This window comes from Nannospalax galili, unplaced genomic scaffold (assembly GCF_000622305.1).
Source record: "Nannospalax galili isolate Female #2095 unplaced genomic scaffold, S.galili_v1.0 scaffold204, whole genome shotgun sequence".
Taxonomy (NCBI): Eukaryota; Metazoa; Chordata; class Mammalia; order Rodentia; family Spalacidae; genus Nannospalax; species Nannospalax galili.
This window is the reverse complement of record NW_008350959.1, coordinates 420527-442230: the sequence shown is the minus strand read 5'-3', so window position 1 is coordinate 442230 and position 21704 is coordinate 420527. Positions and strand designations below refer to the sequence as shown.

The following is a 21704-nucleotide window of genomic DNA, read 5'->3' as shown; positions in this document are numbered from 1 at the left end:
TATATAGTATATATATATATATATATATATATATATATATAAAACTTGTCAAATGCAGTGCTCTGGCAAGCAGTTTTAAATGCTGATGTGCCAAGAGCTATGAAGGTCACAATCTTATAAGTAACTCTGAGAAAGTGTTAAGGTCAACGGAAACCATTAGGAGACCAGCAGAGAAGCTGATCCTTCCTGACTCCTGGCCTCACCTTTCACCTCCTTCTGGGCAGTCATATGATGTTGACCCTCCCAAACACAGTAGCCAAGATAACCACTGCATTTCCTGCTGTAACAAACTTTCTCCAGCCCTGAGCCCTGTATGGGTGTTTGTGTCTCAGGTGCTGGACTCTTCCATCACCATCAGGGTATAGCTTTGGCAGCAGTACAAGGCCCTTATGCACCCCATTTATATGATATCATTCTACCGTGCAGGGTAGTACAGATGCTGTGCTACCTGCCACTAGGAAGGCCTGGACCCGGCTGAGCCTGCATGAGAAACTGATGAAGAAACACTCTTCCTCACTCTAGCCCAGCCATGTCTCCCTCTCCCTCCTCTACTCATCATTTTTAACGTCTCTGAACTTTCTGAACACTCAGAGGCTCTGAACTCTGCAGTGATGCCTGTAAGCCTCACTACCACAGACTGAATAAGGAACTCAAGCCACAGCACATGTTGTTCCAGGCATTTTCACCTCAACAGTGCTGACATTTGGAGCTGATAATTCTTGGGGGGACACCAGTACCAGTCTTCACTCTGCCTCAGATGTTTACAGTCATCCCCTAATGAGGCACATCCCCCCATTTGAAAGCCCCTGCACCATATACATGTCCACAGCTCCTATTTGACTCGGTGGGTCATATGTATATACCATATAGTCTTGACATGTCTTGATGGGCAAGTTGCAAGAGCCATTCAGTTTAGAAGCACGTTCATCCTGTGTTTCACGTGGTGAGCCTGATAGTACTCTTAGCAGTTAACACATGTTGAGCACTTAGCACATGCTAAGCTTCTAATATTTTCTTATTCAAATTTATAATCTGGCACATGTCTTTAATCCTAGCATTCAGGAGGCAGAGGCAAGCAGATCTCTTTGAGTTCAAGGCCAACCTGGCCTACATAGGAAGTTCTAGGCCATCCAGGGCTACATAGTGAGACCCTATCTCAAAAACAAAAACAAACAATCAAATTTACAATTTGTGAACTGAGTATCGTTGCCATCTTCTAGATGAGAACTCTAAATTATGAACAGGATTGAAAAGCTTTGCTTCAAGAGCTGCAGATCCCTGATGTAAGCTCTTCCCGTGCTTAGTCTTCTCCAGCCTACTCCAGCCTGCCCTACAGAATCAGATGAGAAGGCAGAGGCAAACCCTGGAGACCTGCATATGGGCATTGGTGACTTAGCCATGTGTAGACCTGGGACACTTACCTAGAACCTATGGCCAGATGCATCTTCTAATCTCACAGCAACTGGATGTTGAGGGCTTCCATGGAAACTGTCCAGCTCCAGGCCAGAAGGGGTAGGTAGCTATGGGGTGTCTAAGTATCGAGTCGGCAGCTTAGTTCTTTCACTTGGAAGATATCTCCCTGGCTTCCACTGAGCACAGGAAGACTTATGACACATATGTCATGTTCGGCAGTCCCAGCCCACCTGAATTTAAATGCCCTCTCTCCACATTTGGTTTTGACTCTTCTCCTTCGCCTGACTTCACCACCACTGTCCAGCTTTTCAGAGTAGAGGCCACTCTCTACTCTCACGGTCTCTGCTTCGTTCCTTAATGCAGGACCCCATGTCTCCCTCAGAGTCCTGGGCTCATTAGCTTCCCATCTTCCAAAACCTTCCAGCATAGGATCCCACACAGAGCACTGCAGTAAAAGTTCCTTTGCTCCCCCTCAGCAGGGGTCCCACTGAGCTTTTCAGCAGTATTCAAAGATGATGTGTGACCCACTGGGACAGTTGACCACCTCCTTTCAGCCTGGGGCTCCATCACACTCAGCCCAGATGCTTTGAATTTCATCAACTTTGGAGTCCTACTGACTATAATTTTTTTCCAAAGCTGTTAGCTTTTGAAGGCAGAGAGAAGGTGGAGGTGTTCAGCCCAACTCTAGCTTCTGTTCTCACTTAATTTGGAACCATGAAGACAAACCAGCTGATAATTTGATACTGAACCATTATACTTGGCTTCCAGATGCCATGAAAATGCCCCCAAGGTCCAAGGAGTGCTGGGAGCAAAAGCAGAGTGAAACTTCAGCCCCACTAACTCATGCAGATGGCACAGCGAGAATGTAAACTCCGCTTGGAGCTTACATCAGCTCTTGGAGAGTTTCAACACACTCTCCCAGATAAGACTAGTAGTTATTTTTCTTTTCATTTTTGCCAGAAATAAATATTTATATCAAGAAAAGGTTGCCAGGACTTGGAAAGTATTTGAATTATTTAATCAGCCCTAAAAAGAACTCACTCTCATGTTTGGATTGGCTAATGAATTTTAATCTTTTGTCCCAAATCTATACATAGTCACTAAACTACAAGGAAGAATTCTGGGAACTCTATATGTGTCTGAAAATGATTGTATTGTCCCAAAGTCAGAACTTGGATTGGGCATATTTCATTGTATAGGTCCAGATTCTGAGATAATTGCCCTTAGTGCAGGGACCATTAGAGGACTTCTGAACCTTGCTGTGGAACTGGGAAGCCCAGACCCTCTGCCCTTGAAGGTGTGCCCATGGGGTCCAGCTTTGCCCATTCAGGGTCTTGGTTGTTCCCACTAAATCTGTGTTTGTATTCTAGCTCTGATGCATCTCGTGGTATAGCATTAACTCAACTGGTTAGCATTTGTAAGCCTCAGTTTTCCAAACTCTATCAATGGAACCTCTCTCTGAGGGTTATAGGAGTATCACATAAGGCCATGGCTATAGAGTACTGAACAAAATCAGCATCTATGTATTTGTGCATATATAGATGAATGGATGCCTCTCTCCTGTCTCTCTGTGTCTCTGCCTCTGTCTCTCTCCTGGTGTCTGAAGAATGTTATTCTGGTAGAACAACTATAAACAATCAATTAGATATTTTGAAAGTTATGGTTTTCACATTTTGGTGGATTTTAAAGACTTGAGTGTCATGTAATAAAGTGGAGGAATACTTAATTCTCATTAAATACCAAGTCTATGCTTTGTACTTTAATCCATTCTTATTTACTTACAAGTGGACAGTGATGTCATCATCACCATTTGTAGATGAATCTGACCCCAGTCACACATTAGTCAGAGAAAGACCTGGGATTTGAATCTGGGTCTGTCAGACCTGAAAGTCTCCTCTGACCTCTGTGACCTCTATACCCTGCTGCTTCCTGGATGCCCACCTCCCAGGCTGAGGTGTTCATCATTCCATCCGCAGTTCAGTGTGATGATGCTCATTAATTCTCAAATCCTGATTTAAGTCAAGCTTCTATTCGACTATCAGACTTATTATAAACAAAAGCTCTAGGCTAATCTATGTGAGCTTAGAATTTTGAAATATCCTTGAGAAGGACAAGGAAATTTATATTTCAGTATCATCTGAAAACTCCATTTAACTGCTGGTCTCCAATCCCCACCCCTCTCTGATTTTCTCCCCAATTGCAAAGGAATCTGAGCAAGCTTGTTGGAGCTCCTGGTTTCCATTACCCCTGGCCATTTGGTGCTAATGAGCAGTGAAATGAAGTGGGCGCCTAGTGTGCACAGGCAGGCCCCACTATCCTCTGAGTGGATTATGGCCCCATAAACAGCACAAACGCTAGCATTGGCAGAGGTTGCAGCCAGGCTGGCATGGCCCCCAAGCCAGGCACCAGCCCCTTGGGGGCAGAGGAGGAAGTCTCTGTGCCCTGCTTCTCAAGTGGCCATTCCAGGAAGGAGTCAGATGATCTGAGTTATGGAAACCAAATGGTGCTCCTTTGTTTAGAGAGAGAGGGGAAAAAGCCACTCATTTTTGTGGTAAAATGAAAAAAGGCTCCAAACCAAACAGTCCCTCTCAGAGCAGAAAATGCCAGCTCCACAGAGCAGGCCCACAGCCTCAGAGGCTGGGTATGGCCTGGGAGAGTCAGAGCTGTACCCAGCCAGGCCACAGCCCTTCATCCCACCTTTGAGGGACTCTTTTGCTTGGCCCCAGAAATATTTGGTCTCTCAAACAGAAAAGGAAAAGGAAAAGGAAAAGAGGAAGAGGAGGAGAGTAAGAAATGTTTACCATGGTATGTCTCCCACTCCTTCTGAGCTTGGATGGAGAGATGAGACAGTAGCCTGCAGGACCACAACACACACCCCACAGTACCCACCCTATAGGGGCTGCCACCTCAGACACACTCCAGCTCTTCCCACAGCAGGTAGTCTGGAATCATAAGGCCTTCTAGGGCCACCCTCTGGCTACCCGTGGCTCCTTAGGCTGGCTCTGTAAGTGGGGCCTACACCCCAGGTACTCTTAGTATGGGAGCTGTGGGTAAGCCATAGCCATGAGGAAATTAATACAAGTTCAGTTGGGTTTATTCCTTCATTCAGGCTTCCCTGGAATAGAAAATCTCTCAGTAAGAACAGAATAATATAGACTTAGGATCTAGCCCTGTCTTCACCACCTCTAACACTGTGCAACCAGGGTGTCATGTTGTCTTTCTGAACTTCCATCTTTGTATTTGAAAACTGATGGCTCAGTTGGTAAAGTGCTTGTCAAGCAGGTGTGAGGACCTGACTTTGGATCCCTAGCATCTACGTTTTGCTGTGGGGTTTGCTTTGGTTTGGTTTGGTTCTGTTTTTAATGCCAGCACTGGGGACAGGAGGATCTCTGGGACTCACTGGCCAACCAGTCTTTCTGAATCAGGGTGCTGCAGATTCAGAACCTGTCTCAAAAACATCTCTGGCACACACACACACACACACACACACAGACACATACACACACACACCCTACCCTCCTCTTACCCCCCAAGGCTGTCACCAGCAGAGGCTTATCAAGGTGGCAAGCAGCTTCTTGGCAGGGCACTCAGACTCTGCAGCCAGACTGCCTGGGTGTTGTCCAAGAAAGGGGCAGTGTCTCCCTGACAGCACAGCTACGTTAGATTTGACAAAATGATATACTTAGAGAGGGTCTGCACTGTCAGGTGGAAAATACTCAGATCAGGGCTGCCCGATCCTCTCCTGACATCAGAAACTTCATAATTTTACACAACACCCTGTTCCTGGACCTTCTAAATACAAGGAAGCTCCTCCGATTGGAGAAAAACCAGAAAGCATCACCAGGTCCTACCCAGCTGTGATCATCTGCCTCTGGGGCCTTTTCTGTTGTCCTTTTGAGCCACTGTCTGCATCAAATTCAGCCTAATTGATCTTCTTTCACCTCTCAAAGATCTGTACTCCTTCCTGCCCCAGGGTCTTTGCAGTACAACCTGCTCTCCAGCTCCTCCTCCTCACCTGCCTGACCTTCACAGAGAGGTCTCAGCTCAGGACCCTCCCACTCTTGTGTATGCTCTCACAGTTATAACGGCCAATTTGTGTGATTACTAGCAAGGCATCTCCATGGGCAAGGGGCTTTATCTCTTGTTCATTGGAAGACCTAGAAGAGTGCTTGGCCCAAGGATATATGTCTGTACACATGCACACATGTGTCTGTTGTGTGTGTTCACATCTGTGTATGTGTGTGAGAGTCCAAAAGCCAAGATCAACTATCTTCCTCAGTCATTCTCCACCTTATTTTTTGAGGCAAGGTCTCTCACTGACCCTGGTGCTCACTGATTCAGCTAGATGGGCTAGACAGCAAGCTCCAGGGACCCACCTGTCTCTGCCTTCCCAGTGCTGAGATTTCAGTTGCCCATCACCACCCCTGGCTTTTACATGTGTACTAGGCATCAAAACTCAGGTCCTCATGCTTGCACACAAGTACTTGACCAACTAGCCATCTCCCCATCTCCAAAGGATGCATTTTTAAATAAAGATGAGTGTGTGTTAAATAACTTTGAGGTCCTGCAGCTTCTACAACTCATGAAAACAGGAACCTTGTTTGTATTCTCATAGCCAGTATCTCTAGCGTACAGTAGAGCTTCAATAAATATTTGCTGAATAGATGGATGAACAAATAAATAGCTTGGAATACTTAACTTTTCACATGGCAACACCTTCTCCCTGGGCAGCATCTTCCATCCTTCTTCCAGTAGGGAAGTAGTGCCAAGTGCTCAGATGTGTCCTCCAATTCCCATCCCAGGTGGCTGTGCCCCATGAATCTTTGCACAGAGGACATAAGTGTTCCTAATCCCACAAGCAGGATTTGGTGTTTCCTGTATTCTGTGCAGCCACAACTTGTACTCCTAAGACAGGTTGATTCCACAGCAAAGGCCAATAGCAGACTATCATCCCTCAAATGTATGCCTATTTGTATCTTCTGGGGATTCTTGAAGTCACTGCGTGGTTAAAAGGACCATCTTCCTCAGCGTTGTTTCTTCAGCAGGTCTTCTCAGCTTCTGCACAGGCTGTGTAATAATGGGCAATAATGCTGCAGCATGAGGGAATGGCTTCTCTGTGGAGGACACAGCTTGCCCTGCCTCTGGCCCCATTATCATGGGACACGGTTCTTGGGGAACGTCAAGTTGAAGACACTTTAGTTTTTCCCTAGTCATTCATTGGAATAAGAGCAAGAACTTTCTTACTCCCCCGGTGAAATCCCACCCCCATCTGCTAAGTCCTCCAAACTCATCACTCCAGTTTTTTTCAGACCTTCTGAAGTTCTTTTCACAGCTTGCAGGACTGTGCCCAAATCCCCTCCCACCAGCTCAGAACTTGGGCCCAGCTTCTTTCTGTGTTGATCTTTTCAAGTCCTGCTGACCTCCTGCCCTGGGGCACGCCTGTGTTTGCCAAGTCTTTGCTCCCGCCAGGGCTGCCTCTTCCCAGCTAGCCTATAAAACACAGCTCCTGTCAGGCATTTTCCTGAGACCTTGCAGCATGGCCCTGGAAAGGAAGCTGCTGCCTTCTAAAAACCAGTGACATTTAGGTTTAGCTGCCTACGTTTGTCAGCACACTTTCCCCATGAGGATGGCCTTTCTCAAACACTAGACCTAGATGTGAGGCTTCTTAGAACCAGCATGTTTCCTTCTTTCCCCTCAGTTGTTCCTGAGAGAAAAGTAAATGCAAACTGTATTTTAACAGTTAAGTCTTTGTGTAGTTGCTCATGAGTTAGCTCAGCTGAAGATGGGGTCAGGAGGAGGCCAGGAGTTCTCTGCTAATGGATGCTGGCAGGTGTGTGTGCTGTCACATGTGTGTACTAGCACGTGTGTGTGTCACCACGTGTGCTGCCTCGTGTGTACTGTCACGTGTAGGGATGCTAGCACATGTATATGCTGCCACATGTGTACTGCTGTGTGTGCTGCCATGTGTGTGTCACCATGTATAGGGATGCTACCACATGTGTGGCCTGCCACATGTGTGTACTACCATGTGTGTGTGCTGCCATGTGTGGGGGTGCCATCATGTGTAGGGAGCTACTACACGTGTGCACCACCACGTTAGAAGTTATCACGTATAAGGGCTGCCACGTGTGTGCTACCATGTGTATGTACTGACGTGTGAGGTGCTACCATGTGTGTTTTGTGCCACGTGTGTCAGCTTCCTTTCACTATGACATTTTCCTGAGGTAAAAGTGGGGGAATTGGCTATTTTGGTTCATAGTCTTAGACGTTTCAGCCCATCACTGTAGAGGGTGTGGAGGAAGAAAGCTGTTCAGTTCACAGTAGCCAAGAAGAGAACAAGAAGGGCCAGGGCAAGATTCAGCCCCAGTGGATGCCCTGGCAACTGCTTCCAGCTAGGCATCTGATTTCAGCCAATAAGCCTATTGTACTTGTCACATTCCAGCTGAAACTCAGTGCAAGAGGAGGTTTTATCTCTGAGTTCCTTGTTGTCATTGTAGCTCTCTGGACTTGGTTGATGGTCTCTTGCAAAGGCACTGAACTTGAAATTATAACCTTCTTACAGATGAGAAACCCTTCTCTGTGGAAGACACTTACTTGCTGTGTCCTGCACCCATCTTAAAAGAAGTTGGCATGTAAGTTTTCATCAGCCCCCTATGGCCAGGGAGGAGGAGGTGGAGGGGCAGAGAAGCAAAGAGGTTGTTCTCTGTTGCTGTCACCGGGCCCTTCTTTAGATTCTGCTGGTGATGATGGTGCCGAAGCTATAGTGACCCAGGCCCAGTGTTGGAGTACCTCTTTCATCTTCTCCAGGTCCCAGTGAGAGAGATTTCCGTTTAGACAGCTAAGAGAATTTGAGCAGCTGGCTCTAGGTCACACAACAGCCAGGAAGAGCCTGCGCTTAACCTCAGGTCTGCTGACTCAATCCCAACCACATTTCTAGAAAGTTCTAGCACTTTACCTCACCCTGTCATCATCTGTGTCCTGGAAAGTGACTGTTACCCACTCTCCTGAGACAAGGAAACTCAGAAAGGCCAAGTGGGGGGCCTTGGCTGGCTCGTGGCCTTCAACAGTGCCCTTGGTGCTTCTCCCTCGCTCCTCCATGGAGCCTCAAGTTTCGTCCAAGTTCCCTGAACTCACACAGAGGAAACTCTCGGTGCCATTAAGGTAAGGGCTGGTGTGATGTGTCAAAAGAGACTCAGCACCCTAAGCTAGAGAAGGGTTCCCTAGGGACCTGGAGAGGCAGTGTTGGTACAGAGATCAGAAATAGCCTCTCTGAAATCATGCCTAGCAGACTAGAGACAGTTTCCAGGGAGAGAATTGAAGTTGCTTCATTTAAATTCTGCCTTCATCATTTGTTCCCATTAAGATCTCCATCTGGGTGTGACATCAGCCTGTGGTACTCAGGGCCCATCACCCAGCCCACAGTCCTATTTACAGTGTGATATGAGCTCAGTGAGACCTTACTGGTGGGAGGGTAGAAAAAGAAAACCATTGCATCCATGCTGTACCTCCATGAGTCTGACGGGGAGTCACAAAACTGCCCCCCACTAGACCACTGAGTTTGTATAGCAGGAGCCCAGCATGGTGTTCACAGTTTGTCCCCATTAACTTGGATGACTCTTAAGAATGCTTTGTCCTACAAATGTGACAAATATGACCTACATATGTGACAAGTGGGTTAGAGGCAGATTTTACTTGTCCAGTGTAGTTCATTGTGATACAAAGTCAGTGACACACCAGCCAAGCATATCCTAGCATTTTATAGGATGTCAGGTGGAGAGCCCTGAGAGACCATCTTACACACATTACAAGGAAAAATCTCGGGCCCCACAGGGAAGTGACTTCAGCCCCCAGGGGCCTACGCTGTGCCTGGCTCTCAGCCTTTTGCTCACAGCCTATAATGCTGAGTGTCTATGGTTCCCTTGTTGCAGGAAAGCTGCACTGCAGGTCAGCATGAACGACGGCCTGTCTTTCATCTCCAGTTCCGTCATCATCACCACCACACACTGTGTAAGTCAGAACCTCCCCATTACTGAAGACGTCGCTGTAGCTATCACTGTCAACAACTCTTCCTAAACCCCAGCCTTCTCCAAAAGTGCTCTGGGAAGTTTTCTGGCTATTTGTTCTATCCACTGAGCTTTGATGCCAGCTGGCTCATGGTATACTTCACCTAGAATGTACCAGCAGTGCCTGTGTCCAATTCTCCAAGTTCTTGATTTCTGGAGCTGAGGGAGAGCCTTGGAACACTGACCTGCTCAGATGATAAGATGGTTATACTGAGGGTGGACCCATAGATTGGGTGGACTTATGACAGGATGGACAGAAAGGAATCAGGCAACATAACAAAACTTAGAGAGTTTTCTTGTTTTCAAAGGTAAAGGAAATGGGTAGCAGCTAGAGAAAGGTTTGGAATGTACGGAGGATGGAGGACCTGCTATTTAAGAACAGGAGAAACTGAAACTTATTTGTGTGTTTGTAGAAATAATCTGAGGGGAAAATGGAAAATTAGCAGAGGGGGAGGGGAAAGAGAGAGAGAGGGAGAGAGAGAGAGAGAGAGAGAGAGAGAGAGAGAGAGAGAGAGAGAGAAATTGAAATTGAAGGAGCCCTTGTGTTAGGAACCACAAATCAGTATCTGCCATCTTTTCCAACATGGATCCCTCCCATCCAGTAGCTTTCATTTCTCACTGCCCCTAAAGTCACCTGGAGAGCTATTTAAAGGGTGATGCCCTCACCTCATGCTGCACTGATTGGACTGTAGTCTCCAGCATGAGTACCAGCATTGGTGGCTCCCAGGCCTTCTGGGGAGGTGACAGGGTACAGCCTTGGCTGGGAACACTTCAGCCTCTGCCCTGACCTACACAGAAGTACAAATTAAACACTGGAACTGCTGTGGTGTGGATGGGCGGTGTGGCCACCCGGAGGTAAAGTCAAGTCTTGATTTATCTGGAGGGCATGGTTTTTAGATCAGAAATAATCCCCTGGGCCTGAGCAATGAGTTACTCTCTGTCCATGCCAGTCATAGCCTGCCCAGTCCATCACCTGGACTCAAATCATTTTTGAAATATGAAACTAAGACTTCTCTCACTTTATTTGGTCCCCGTTTGGACAACTGTGTCCCAAGGTTTCAAGATCCACGGTGAATAACTGTTGCTCTGGCCAAAAGCAGAAATTCCATGAAGTTTTACAGGACAGGTTTTCCATCCAAGTGCTAAAAGATTCCTATACACAGAATAAGCTTTGTGGAGCTCCATGGTTATAGAAAATGGTCAGCATCCAGTCTTCTTTCCCCAGTGCTCCTGACACACTCCAGCTGTGCTGTCCTAACCCATCAAACTTTTCTCCCCAAACTGTAGTCTGAGGCTAAGAAAATCACTGATTTGGTACAGCACAAAGCATGTAAATTTTATTTTAGTACCTTGAACTTTTCCTGAAGATCCTCTTCTTTTAAATAAATATTTTGCAAGTCTATAATATTTTTGCCCAAAGAACACAGAATTCAGGAAGTCATTCAACAAGAATTTCTCTAGTGTCTCATGAACATTCTGCATAGTTGTCATTGGAGGAATGAATCCAACAAGCCTATGAGTGTAATGAAGAGCAGGGCTGCTGTGGGGGCGGCCTCTGGGAAGATGGCTCCATCAGTGAAGTGCTTGAGTTTGACCCCTAGAACGCACCTAAAAAAATCTGGGCATAGTAGTTCATGCTTGCATATGTACACCTTGGGGCTGTTTAGCAAGGAACACAGTGCCAGACGGGGCAGGGGACAAGCAGATCCCTAAGCCTCGCTGGCCAGCCAGCCTACTTGATGAGTTCTAGGATAATGAGACCCTATTAAAAAAAAAATGAAATAGCACCAGAGGTTGTGCTCTGGTCTCTCTACACATGCACACACAAGTACACTCACACACAGAACAAGGTTGTGTGAGTCAGGTATAGATGCTGTAGGATTTAGAGGGGGAGAAGGAGGGAAGCTGTGAGGTGTCCATGGAGGAGCTGATGCTGCAGTGGTTTTTTACAATGATTACAGAAGAAGTGGGAAGAGGCCCTTCTCTGAAGAAGGGTCCAGCACTTCCAGCAGTTTTTTCATGGTCCCTCTGAAACTGTGACTCGTGTTTCTGTGTTGCTGCCTTCTGATTGGGGCCATTTCACAACTTCTCTAGGGCTCTGATCCCAGGACACACACCCCGCACCTTGGTCTTGTCGCACAGTATGTAGCAGGGAGGCCAGTGATGCTCACCGCCGCTGACTGTGAATGGCACTGTTAACTGTGAGGGTTTTCTTTGTATTGCTTACCCTTACCAGGTTGCAATCTTCAAAGAAAGGGAGCAAACCTACAGTTACACACAAGGTTCTAAATTTAACAAATCACTAAATAAACAAAGAACACTGTCTTTTCTCTTCCAAATTTATTTGAATAAGAGCTTAGCTACAAACAATAATTAATAGTTTGAGAAAATCCATGTGATGTCACTGGTCAGAGAAATTCTTGTTTTGAATGAAAATTAAAATTCAACAAACTCCAACTTGAGGCATCAAAGCAAAAAAATCCTGTGGCATTTATAGTGATGCACTGTAGTTACCGAATAATAGAGGAATTAATGCAGGGCACTGAGCCAGAAAGCTCAGCCTCCTGTGATCCCAGCTTCAGGAGGCTGAGGCAGGAGGATCAGGAGTTCAAGGTCATCTTCAGCTACTTAGTGAGCTCAAGATCATTTAACTGTTTCAAATAAAAACAAAAACAAATTTCCCAGCCCCAACATCCCAGCCCCTCCACTGCTGAGGGTGACCTCAGCAGGTTAATCTAGTGGGAACCCATCTTAGAACAAAGATGATGTATTTAAGGGACATATTTAAGTCGCAGTCATCCCTGCCCCCTTACAGGATCTGCTATGCAAGTCTTGGGACTTAGTCTCCCCCTGATAGAAAGGCTCCCTCTTGAGGGCAAAATAAGTCTAGGATCCATGTGGGAAAAAAAAAAAAAAACTTTGAAGATATAGGATAACTGGGGGACAGAAAACCAGTAAATCTGATTTAGTGATAAGCCAAAGTTGGGTTGCTGCTTTGTAAAAAAAAGGTTTTCTCAGTACAGAAATGAAGTGGGCAGTGATGTGGGGGGATAATAGCTGCTGGACAGAGGAGTTAAAGACATTTACTAAGGTGGATGTGCCACACAGAAAGCTGCTGTTATGTCTGGAATTGTCACCATCTCATGCAAGTGACATCCACAGGTGGCATCTGTGTCCCCAGTGGTAGTAGTACCTCGGGATGCCTTGCCACATCCTGCCTTTAATATCCAGTCCCTTTCTGTGGAGGTGCCCCTGCTGCTAGCTTGTTCCCCAAGAATTTTAAAATGTTTTTATTCAATCTATTGGGGGGTGCCTGCCTCAGTTTGTGTGGAGGTCAGAGGACAACATGTGGGTGTTGGTTCGCTCCTTTCACTACATGTGTCCCAAGGATTGGACTAAGGTCATCAGGCTTGGCGGCACCTACGTTAACCCTCCTCCAAGATTTTTAAAATCATTTCATCATTCAGCTTTTCATGAATCCAGGCTGTTCTTCTCCAAAAATAGTGATACTTTTCTATAAATATGTTTTTGTTGGCAGTTGTAGTGGTGGTGGTAGTGGTGTTTGTGTGTGTGTAATATGTATGTGTGTGTGTCTGTGTGAGTGCATGCATGGGTGTGTGGGTGTGTGTGTGTGTGTGTCCATGGAAGAACACTAAGAAAGAGATCTTCAGTGCCTTCTCACCCCCCTTGAAGAATTGTCTGGCTCTATACTATAGTGTTTGAAAAACTCTCAAGAATTGGAATTTCCTGGAAGAGAACCCAAGATTCTGCATTTTTAACAAGCAGGTCATGTAAAGCAAGCAGAAAGACTCTTACCTTCATTCCCACCTAACTCTTAATTTGTCCCTCAAAGTTTTTTTTTAAAAAAATCAGTAAAATCCACTTAAGGAATTACACTTCTCTTGACTTGCTCCTAATTGCATTCATGTAAGAGCCCTATATAATGTTATATTACATATTACATTATACATATTACATATAAAACCTGATCTGATGTTCCTTCTTTTTAGAACCTTCTTTCTGATACAAATGTAGGAATTTGCCTGAAAGAATCATTTTAGCCCAACATGACCAGGCTGGGGAGCTCCTCATTTCTGTTTTACTGAGTACTGCAATTTTTTCTTTCCAAATTCTCCCTTTCTGCACTCACAGCCCTACATGTCCTCCTCTCACACAGAGTCCCCACAAACTGCATATTTGTTGCTTGCTTTTCTCAAGAAGAAAGAGCCAGGATATCATCCTCTTTTGGATCTGGTTCTCTCTCTGGAAGGCAGGCCTGTAGCCAACCAGCCAGGTTATAAGTTGGAAAGAGCTGAAGGCTGGAGGAAGAAAGCACAGATGCTGGAAAGAGCAGGTATCTCAGGCTCAGTGTCACCCATGTGCTTCTTGAGTAAAAACAAACTGCTGACCACCATTGCAGTCCAAGAGCAGGTACAGAGTCTGCAGGTGGGTGTGACTCAGAAAATAGCTGATGATTAAGTTCATACAGAAGCCAGGCGGACACCTGCTGGTTGGAAAAGAAGGGAGGCAGAGCAGAAGAATTAGAGCTGGGCGCCCTGGTCTGGTTGGAGGATCAACAATGGTCCAGTTTCTCTGTGTCCCTGGAGCTCCATATGGGTGAAATATATGTCCTGGGCAGAGCAGCAGTCAAGACCTGTGCAGAAGAATGCCAGCTCTGCTTATGCAACCACATCAAGATTTAGCATAGGGGGCTGGAGAAATGGCTCAGCAGTTAACACTGGCTGCTCTTGCAGAGGACCCAGGTTCAATTCCACCACCCACATGGCAGCTAACAACTGTCTGTAACTCCAGTTCCAAGGGAATCTGACGCCCTGTTCTGACCTCATACACTTGTACACACAAAAAAAATAATTTTTAAAAGCTATTTTATTTATAATTTTTATGTGTATGAGTGTATTGCCTGCATGTAGGTAAGTGCACCCATGTCATGCAATGCCTGCAAAGGACAGAAGAGATCATCGGATCCCCTGGATCTGGAGTTATGGACAGTTGTTAGCTACCATGTGGGTGCTAGGATTTGAGCCCAGGTCTTCTGCAAGAACAACCAGTGTTCTTAACCACTGAGCCATCTCTCCAGCCCCCCAAAAATAAAAAATAGATTTTTAAAAAAGATTCGGCACAGGCCACTAGTCTGTGAGAGTCTTGGTAGAGCCAAGAAACTGACAGAATAGCGATCACCACAAAAACTTAAGGACATCAGCCAGGCCTCAGGTCACCTGGAATACCAGAAGTTGAGACTTCAGCAGCTCAGCTTGTCTGAAAGGGCCAGAGGCCGAGGACAACAGTCTGCCTAGGTGAGGCTGCTCAGAAAGGGGTGTGCCAGACACCCTGATAGAGGCCACAGTGAGTAGGTATGCACCACCGCCGAGCACTGTCTGCAGAGCTCCACTGAAGGCAACTTCCCAGGCCCATTTTTCTGTCATTTCAGATCAGTTACCACTAGCTTTAAAGGACTTGGGAATAAAAATTCAGCCTGGTTTTGTAGTCAGATGGCTCTCTGGGTAAACAGATGGCTGGCATGGCCACCATTGCCAGAGCTTCTTGAATTTCACCAGCCCAGTAAGGATTGAGTCCAGAAACCTAGGCTGGGTGGCTTGTAGTCCAGCAGAATAAAAGCTGCTATGCGCTCTTCAGAGAAATAGAAATCAGAGAAGACTTTTCCCCCATATTTTCCAAGGTCAGGAAAATGGACCATCCATCAAAGCAGGTATATCTTTTGGATAAATCATCCACTCTGCAGCTAGAAGGATGGGGCCCTCCTCCTGGAGAAGTTAAGTCCAGGAAGGAGGCCATGACAGATGAAACCAAAGACATCATCAGGCTAATGCATATTAAACCAGTACTGTGGGCAGAGGATCAGAGACTTGGGGAGCAGTAGCCAGTCCTTACCCTCCAGAAGCTCTGACATAGTGATCCTCAGGACAAATACCCCAGAGGTAAAAATGCTATACACTTTGGAGTACCAATATGATATCAGAACTCAAAATTCCCCATTATATCCAAAGACTTAGGAGCTTCTTCTATGAACAGCCTTTAGATGGGTACCTTACACATGTGTCTGAGAGTCGTCCACTTAGTGGGCCTAAGTGGTTCTTTCCATTCACCCAATGATGCCCTTCCTGCAAAGGACAGTTGGACAACTCCATTCAGAAATTCAAGGAGAACATGTCAGAACAGTGGGCAGCCCCCAAACTCTCACCCATGAATGTCTTTTCCTCAGAAAATGCCTCCCCAAACTCAATACTCCTGAAAGAGAAGAAACCCTTTTAAGAAGCCAGTTAGAGAAGGTAAGGACCAGGCACACACCCCTCTTTCTTCTATGGGTTTCTATACCCCAGTAATATTCTACTTCTTTCCCAGCTCTCTTACACACCTGCCCCTTCTCCTTAGGCTTCACATCATCAGGAAGATTAAGGGAAGTCTGCACTGGTGGTAGGAGAGGGCCTTCAGGGGACTCAGTGACAGAATGTGGACTTTTGGCAAAGGGAAGCCATATGAGGCTAACACAGGCATTGCAGGGGACCCTCCACCTTGGATTTTGCATATCTGTGTACTGAAGATATTTATCTGTAACCAGGGGGTACTAATGAGGCCACAGCTTTGAGAACTTGGCCATTCAAAGAAAGAATAAGCTTTGGTTACTTTGCATTGTTTGACTGAAGGAGCTTAATGTCATGTGACCAATCCGCAGCCCTAGGGCTCAAATGGATCCTATTGAGCCTTGAAAAAGGATGGCCAGGTGTATGCCTTTAATTGCTGTAATTATAGGTGGTATGTACTCTAAAATACAGGGATTGGGAAAACACACAGGGAAGATTTTTGCTTGGAGAGGAAAAATGAGAGTAAGCACAGCCTTGGATAAGATGACTCTGCCGGCTGTCTGGTTCTACTTACCAGCTATGTGACTAGACTGGAAACAGTGTACCTAGAAGAGCTGGCTCAGGGCCAGGCATGCAGCAGATGCCCCAGTGCTGGGATTTATGCTGTGACCTCTGTAGGCTGACACAGTGATGTGGTTTCTGAAGACACTCTGACTTCTAGATAAAGTAACAAAGTGTGGTCCTGAAGCTGAGGAGGTCATGGCCAAAGTATAGTCTCCATCTGAGTATAATGTTCAGTGCCAAAGGTATTCTTTAGGGAGACCTTGGAGAAGCTGAACATGAGAGAAACATTACCAAATGTGGTACATTGTATAGAATATGGAGCTGGAGCTCCTTGGCCTGGAGACACATTTGGCACCGAGAAAAAGGGCTGCTCTGAAACAGGTGTAGAGTCATTTATTGTACAGATGCAAGGAGTAGATCAGGCTGAGAGGAAGGCTCTGGCCGGGTTTTATTATATTTTTCAATAACACTGTAAGAATTTCATACAATGTACTCTGATCATATTCACTCGAAGACCTTTCCTTAATTCCTCTCAGATTCCCACCCCACCACCACCTCCCTAATCCCCCAACTTCGTGTCCTCTTTTTTTTTTAAATTTAATAATCCATCAACTATAATTTGTGCTACCCATATACTCCTGGTTGTGGGACCATCCGCTAGGTGGTTGACTTACCAGGAGCCACACCCTTAAAGAAAACTGACTCTCCCTCCCAGAAGCCATTAAACTGTTCATAGCTCATGAATCCCTTCCCCATTCATGCTAGAATACTGCCTGGCTTGATCTTTTGCAGGTCTGTAGAAGGTAGCCACAGCTGCTGTGAGTTCATGAATGCAGGTGATCCTGTCACATCCAGAAGACACTGATTTGCTGTGGCGTGCCCTGACCTCTAGCTCTTACAGTCTTTCCATCCCCGCGGCCATGATGGTCCCTGAGCCTTGAGGAAGGGGTGTGATATAGATAACCCGTTTGTGACTAAGCACTCCATGGTCACTTATTCTCTGCACTTTGGCCAGTTGTGAGTTTCTGCATTAATTACTATCCACTGCACAGAGAGCCTTCTCTGAAGTCTAAGGGTTGCACTAACCTGTGGGCTCTGGTTCAGGATCCCTGGCTGACTGGTTTTCAAAGATGTCTATCATTGGCTGCCTCAGGTGGCAGTGATTCTGTAACAGGGAGTCAAGCACAGGTAGCTGACAGCTTGGCAGAGTTTATGTAAATGCCATTCATGTAGGTGACAGGGCTGGCCAAGCCTGCAGATCTCTTCCACCACTAAGAGTCTGTGGTTGTGGGTATAAGAGCATGTCACCCAAGAACGGTAAACATGGTCAGTCATCCGAAAGGTAACAGATGAGTTTGGCTTTTACATTTTGGAAGTAAATCTGAGAAACCTTTGTTGTAGATGTTGGATGCAGTTCCTCTGAGCAATGCAGGTCAGCCAACTGCCACCTAACACAAATGAGGTCACATTTCAACAAGAGTGCCGAAAACTCTCCAAGCAAACCTTCTCCTTTACCACAGTCCGCCACTCACAAATCACCTCTGTTTACCTGGCCATCTCCAAGAGCCACGCAAAATCCAAGACCTCTGTTTAAAAATATCCTTGTGTTTTATTATTACTTTAATAAGATACCTGTGGTCTCATACACACATCATCAGAAAGGGCAGAGGACCACAGGAACATAAGAATACAAAGCTCAGGTTGCACATGCTGCTTACAAACCAGAATAAAAGGAGTTTGCCAACACCTCTGTTTTGGTAACCTTTGGATACATAAAAATATCTTTTAAAATATGTTTTGGAGGATTCATGCTAATTTGTTTTTCTTGGGTGTTTAAGCAGTTGACTTTTCAATATTTTTATCTCTAAGTATTTTAAAGAATGTTTGCCCTAAGTTTGAAATTTCCTTGCTTTGAGAATTGAGGAGAAAAAAATTGTTTTTCTGAAACTATGCTTTGGAAAGCTCTGAGATAACCACATAGTGAGAATGTAGAAATACAAGCTAAATCCAGTAATCTATAAGGAAAATAAATATGATGGGACAGACTCATCTGTGTTTTCAAACCATCCAACTATCCACTGTTAACAATAAAACACATATTCTGTAAAATATAAGGGTAAAGAAAGGTTAAAAATACAAATATGAGGGAAAATTAGGTATAAAAAGAACACTAAAGTAGCTGTGTAATGTTGCATAGATTAAACTTTATAGACAAAATAAAGAATTATTGGTATAAAGAGACCATGGTATAATGTAAAGGAAAAATTAACCCAGAGTCACCATGGTTCTGATCTGCACTTAATGACACACCCACAACACATAGAAAGCAAAAACTGAGAGAATTATGAAGAGAAACCCACCATCTTATTTTTTTTTTATATATATATATATATATATATATATATATATATATAGTTCTCTAAGTAATTAATGGGTCAACCATCCAAAAAGTTAATAAAATATAAGTGATTTGAGTAATGCAATTAAAAACAGCTATTGAAGCCAGGCATGGTAGTATAAGCCTTTGATCACAGCACTCGGGAGGCAGAGACAAATAGATCTCTGTGAGATTGAGGCCAGCCTGGTCTACATAGTGAATTCTAGGCCAGCTGTGGTTTCAGGGAGACCCTGTCTCAAAATAAGGGCTATTGGACATATTCAGGACTTGTTAGGTTCTGAAGAGGGCAGGTGGTTTGAGAGGACACTGAGATTACTGGAGACTAAGGAGTTTATTAGGAGAGTTATTAATGGACAGAGAGAGGGGCATGGCATGGTCTCTGATGAGAGTTCAGGCCCCAGTTCAGGGATAGACACAGTTGGCATGGAGGGGGTCTTGGAATTGGATCAGAGCCCACATGGCAGAAGAGGGAGCCTCTTACACCTTTTAAGATGGAGGGATGTTCACAGCAAGAGCCTGTAGCCAGGCTCTCTGATTCCCAGGCAGCAGGCTAGGAAAGGGGTCGGGGAATGGAATGTGGCACCCCTTTGATGTAAACTCACTTCTCAGGTGAGTGTAGCACCCCACTAGTTGAATAGGTGAGTATTCACAGACTATGTCCTAGGAGTGTGCCTGTCAGTCTCTGTGAGACAAGAGCTGATGCAAAGCAGCAGCTAGATTTTAACTCTTCATTCTTACCGGATCCAGCATAGTATTCTAAATAGGAACTAGATTGTTAGGGATGTGTAAGATGAGAGATTAAGTAATTGCAAAGTTAGTGACAAATATCATATGGAGTCACAATGAAACATGTTAAACAAAACTGATTAGTAGTTTCCTTTCCACCACCACACACCTCTGCATAGAGAAAAGTCAGAGTTCTAGCCTGTCCCCTTAGGGAGATCTGCTTCCTGAACAGAATATCCCTTCTCAAGATCACATCTTATGCTCTATGAAAGGCTGTCATGTACAAGACCACAAGCCAAGTCTCAACAAATCTCTAAGGATTGGTATCCTATAGAACACATTCTAGAATGGAAAGATTAAAAAGCCAATAACCAATAAAGTTACCAATCAATTTTGAAAAATTTTTTTATGTTTCAAAATTTCAAAAAACACATCTAGATCATTTACAAATTAAAGTATAAATCAGGAAACACTTAGACCTGAAGACTTAGGAAACACTTAGACCTGACTGACATACCAAAACTGAAGGTGCAGTCAAAGTGGCTCTGGGTGGGGGGGGGTGGGGGGAATTCATAGTGTTAAGTGTATCAGAAAACAAAAAAATGTTTTAAGTCAACTCAGCACAGAACTCAAAAGATCATAGAACAAAATAGTAAACAACCAAGTAAATACATGCATACACACATGCAACAGAACTAAGGCTGAGGAAATGGCTCAGAAGTTAAGAACACTTCCTGCTCTTCCAGAGAACCTGCGATCCAGATTAGGCAGCTCACAACTGCCTATAACTCTAGCTTTACAGGGATCCAACACCTTCTGGCCTCGGAGGGCACCTGCACACTTAAACACACCCATACACATAACAAATAAAATAAATCTTTTTTAAAATTGAATTTTTATGAATTTCATACAATATATTTTGATCATATTTAGACCCCCTTCGCTAGCTGTACCCCTTTAACAGCCCCCCACTGGAATTCATATACTCTACCTTACATATTAGGGCCGAGTCAAATTTGTATCCCCAAATGTTCTTTGGTATGGGTCCATTCACTGGAGCCCGGTTAACCTGTTTAGTATCACACCTGTAAAGAAAACTGGACTCTCCCTCTCCCAGCAGTTATCAGTTACCAATACTTCCTCAGCTAATGTTGGAGCATCGTACCTACTTTTCCACTTCTATGCTGGGATTTTTGTCTGTCTTGAGCTTGCATGGGTCTTGTGAATGCTGTTACTGTTGCTATGAGTTTATAAGAATAACTTGTCAGCTATCTGGAAAACTCTTGTTTCCTTGTGATTATTCACACCTCTGGCTCTTACAGTCTTCCCAAACAATGGTTCCTGAGACTTGGGTGGCAGAGGTTTAATGTAGATATCCTATTCTGGGACAAGCGCTCTGAAGTCTCTTATTCTCTGCACTTTGGTCAGTTGTGACTTTCTGGGTTAATCACTATCTGCTCCATAAGGAAGTTTCACTGGTGAGAGTTGACAGGTTTATTAATATTCTTCCCACCCTTTGCTCCGCTATGTTCCCTGGGCTTTAGGTGTAGAGGTTGCATTGTTGATGTGTCACTTAGGGCTGGACACCTCACAGATACTTATTCTCTGCTTTTGACCTGTTGTAGAACTTTATAATAATTTCCAGCTGTTGCAAAAAGAAGCTTCTTTGATGAGTGATGAGAGATACATCTGTGTATAAATATAAGGGTATATGTTTAGAGTATAGTAAGAAATCACATTGGTCTAAGGATGGGACAAAAGTAGATTTCTCTAGGATCTGTGCCATCTCCAGCCATGCAGTATGTTTGCATGCATTCCCTCCTACCGAGTGGCTCTTAAGTTCAGTTAGACAGCTTTGATTACCCCCAAGATAAAAGTGCCACTACTACTACTGCACCAACAGAGATTATTTGCTGGGCCCGTCGTTGTGGCTATTAGGCTTTACAGTTGGATGGGATCATTGATTGATTTTTCTCCCTTGGCAGTTTGCATAGTATCCTCTGACGCTATGAGAGCTAGACTTCAGGAAAGAGGCTTCCAGGTCAGTTCCAGCTCAAATGTTCAAGTCCTATGTCTGAAGTATGTCCTATCTTCAGCAGTAGGGTCTCTCCTTCAAGTTCAGGAAGGCAAGAGTCTGTGTTATTCTGGGAGTCTCTTGGACTACCCTGACCAACAATTCAAATGCCTGGCACTGTGCTT

General features: G+C 44.9%; 1 protein-coding gene across 1 annotated transcript in view; it reads left to right on the top strand.

The window, feature by feature from the left end:
• Positions 1-21704, top strand: part of Antxr1 (ANTXR cell adhesion molecule 1) — a 254868-nt gene that overhangs the window by 100987 nt on the left and 132177 nt on the right. The window contains 2 exon segments of the mRNA XM_029553527.1: positions 7976-8045; positions 9342-9420. Coding sequence (XP_029409387.1) covers positions 7976-8045; positions 9342-9420 — 149 coding nt within the window.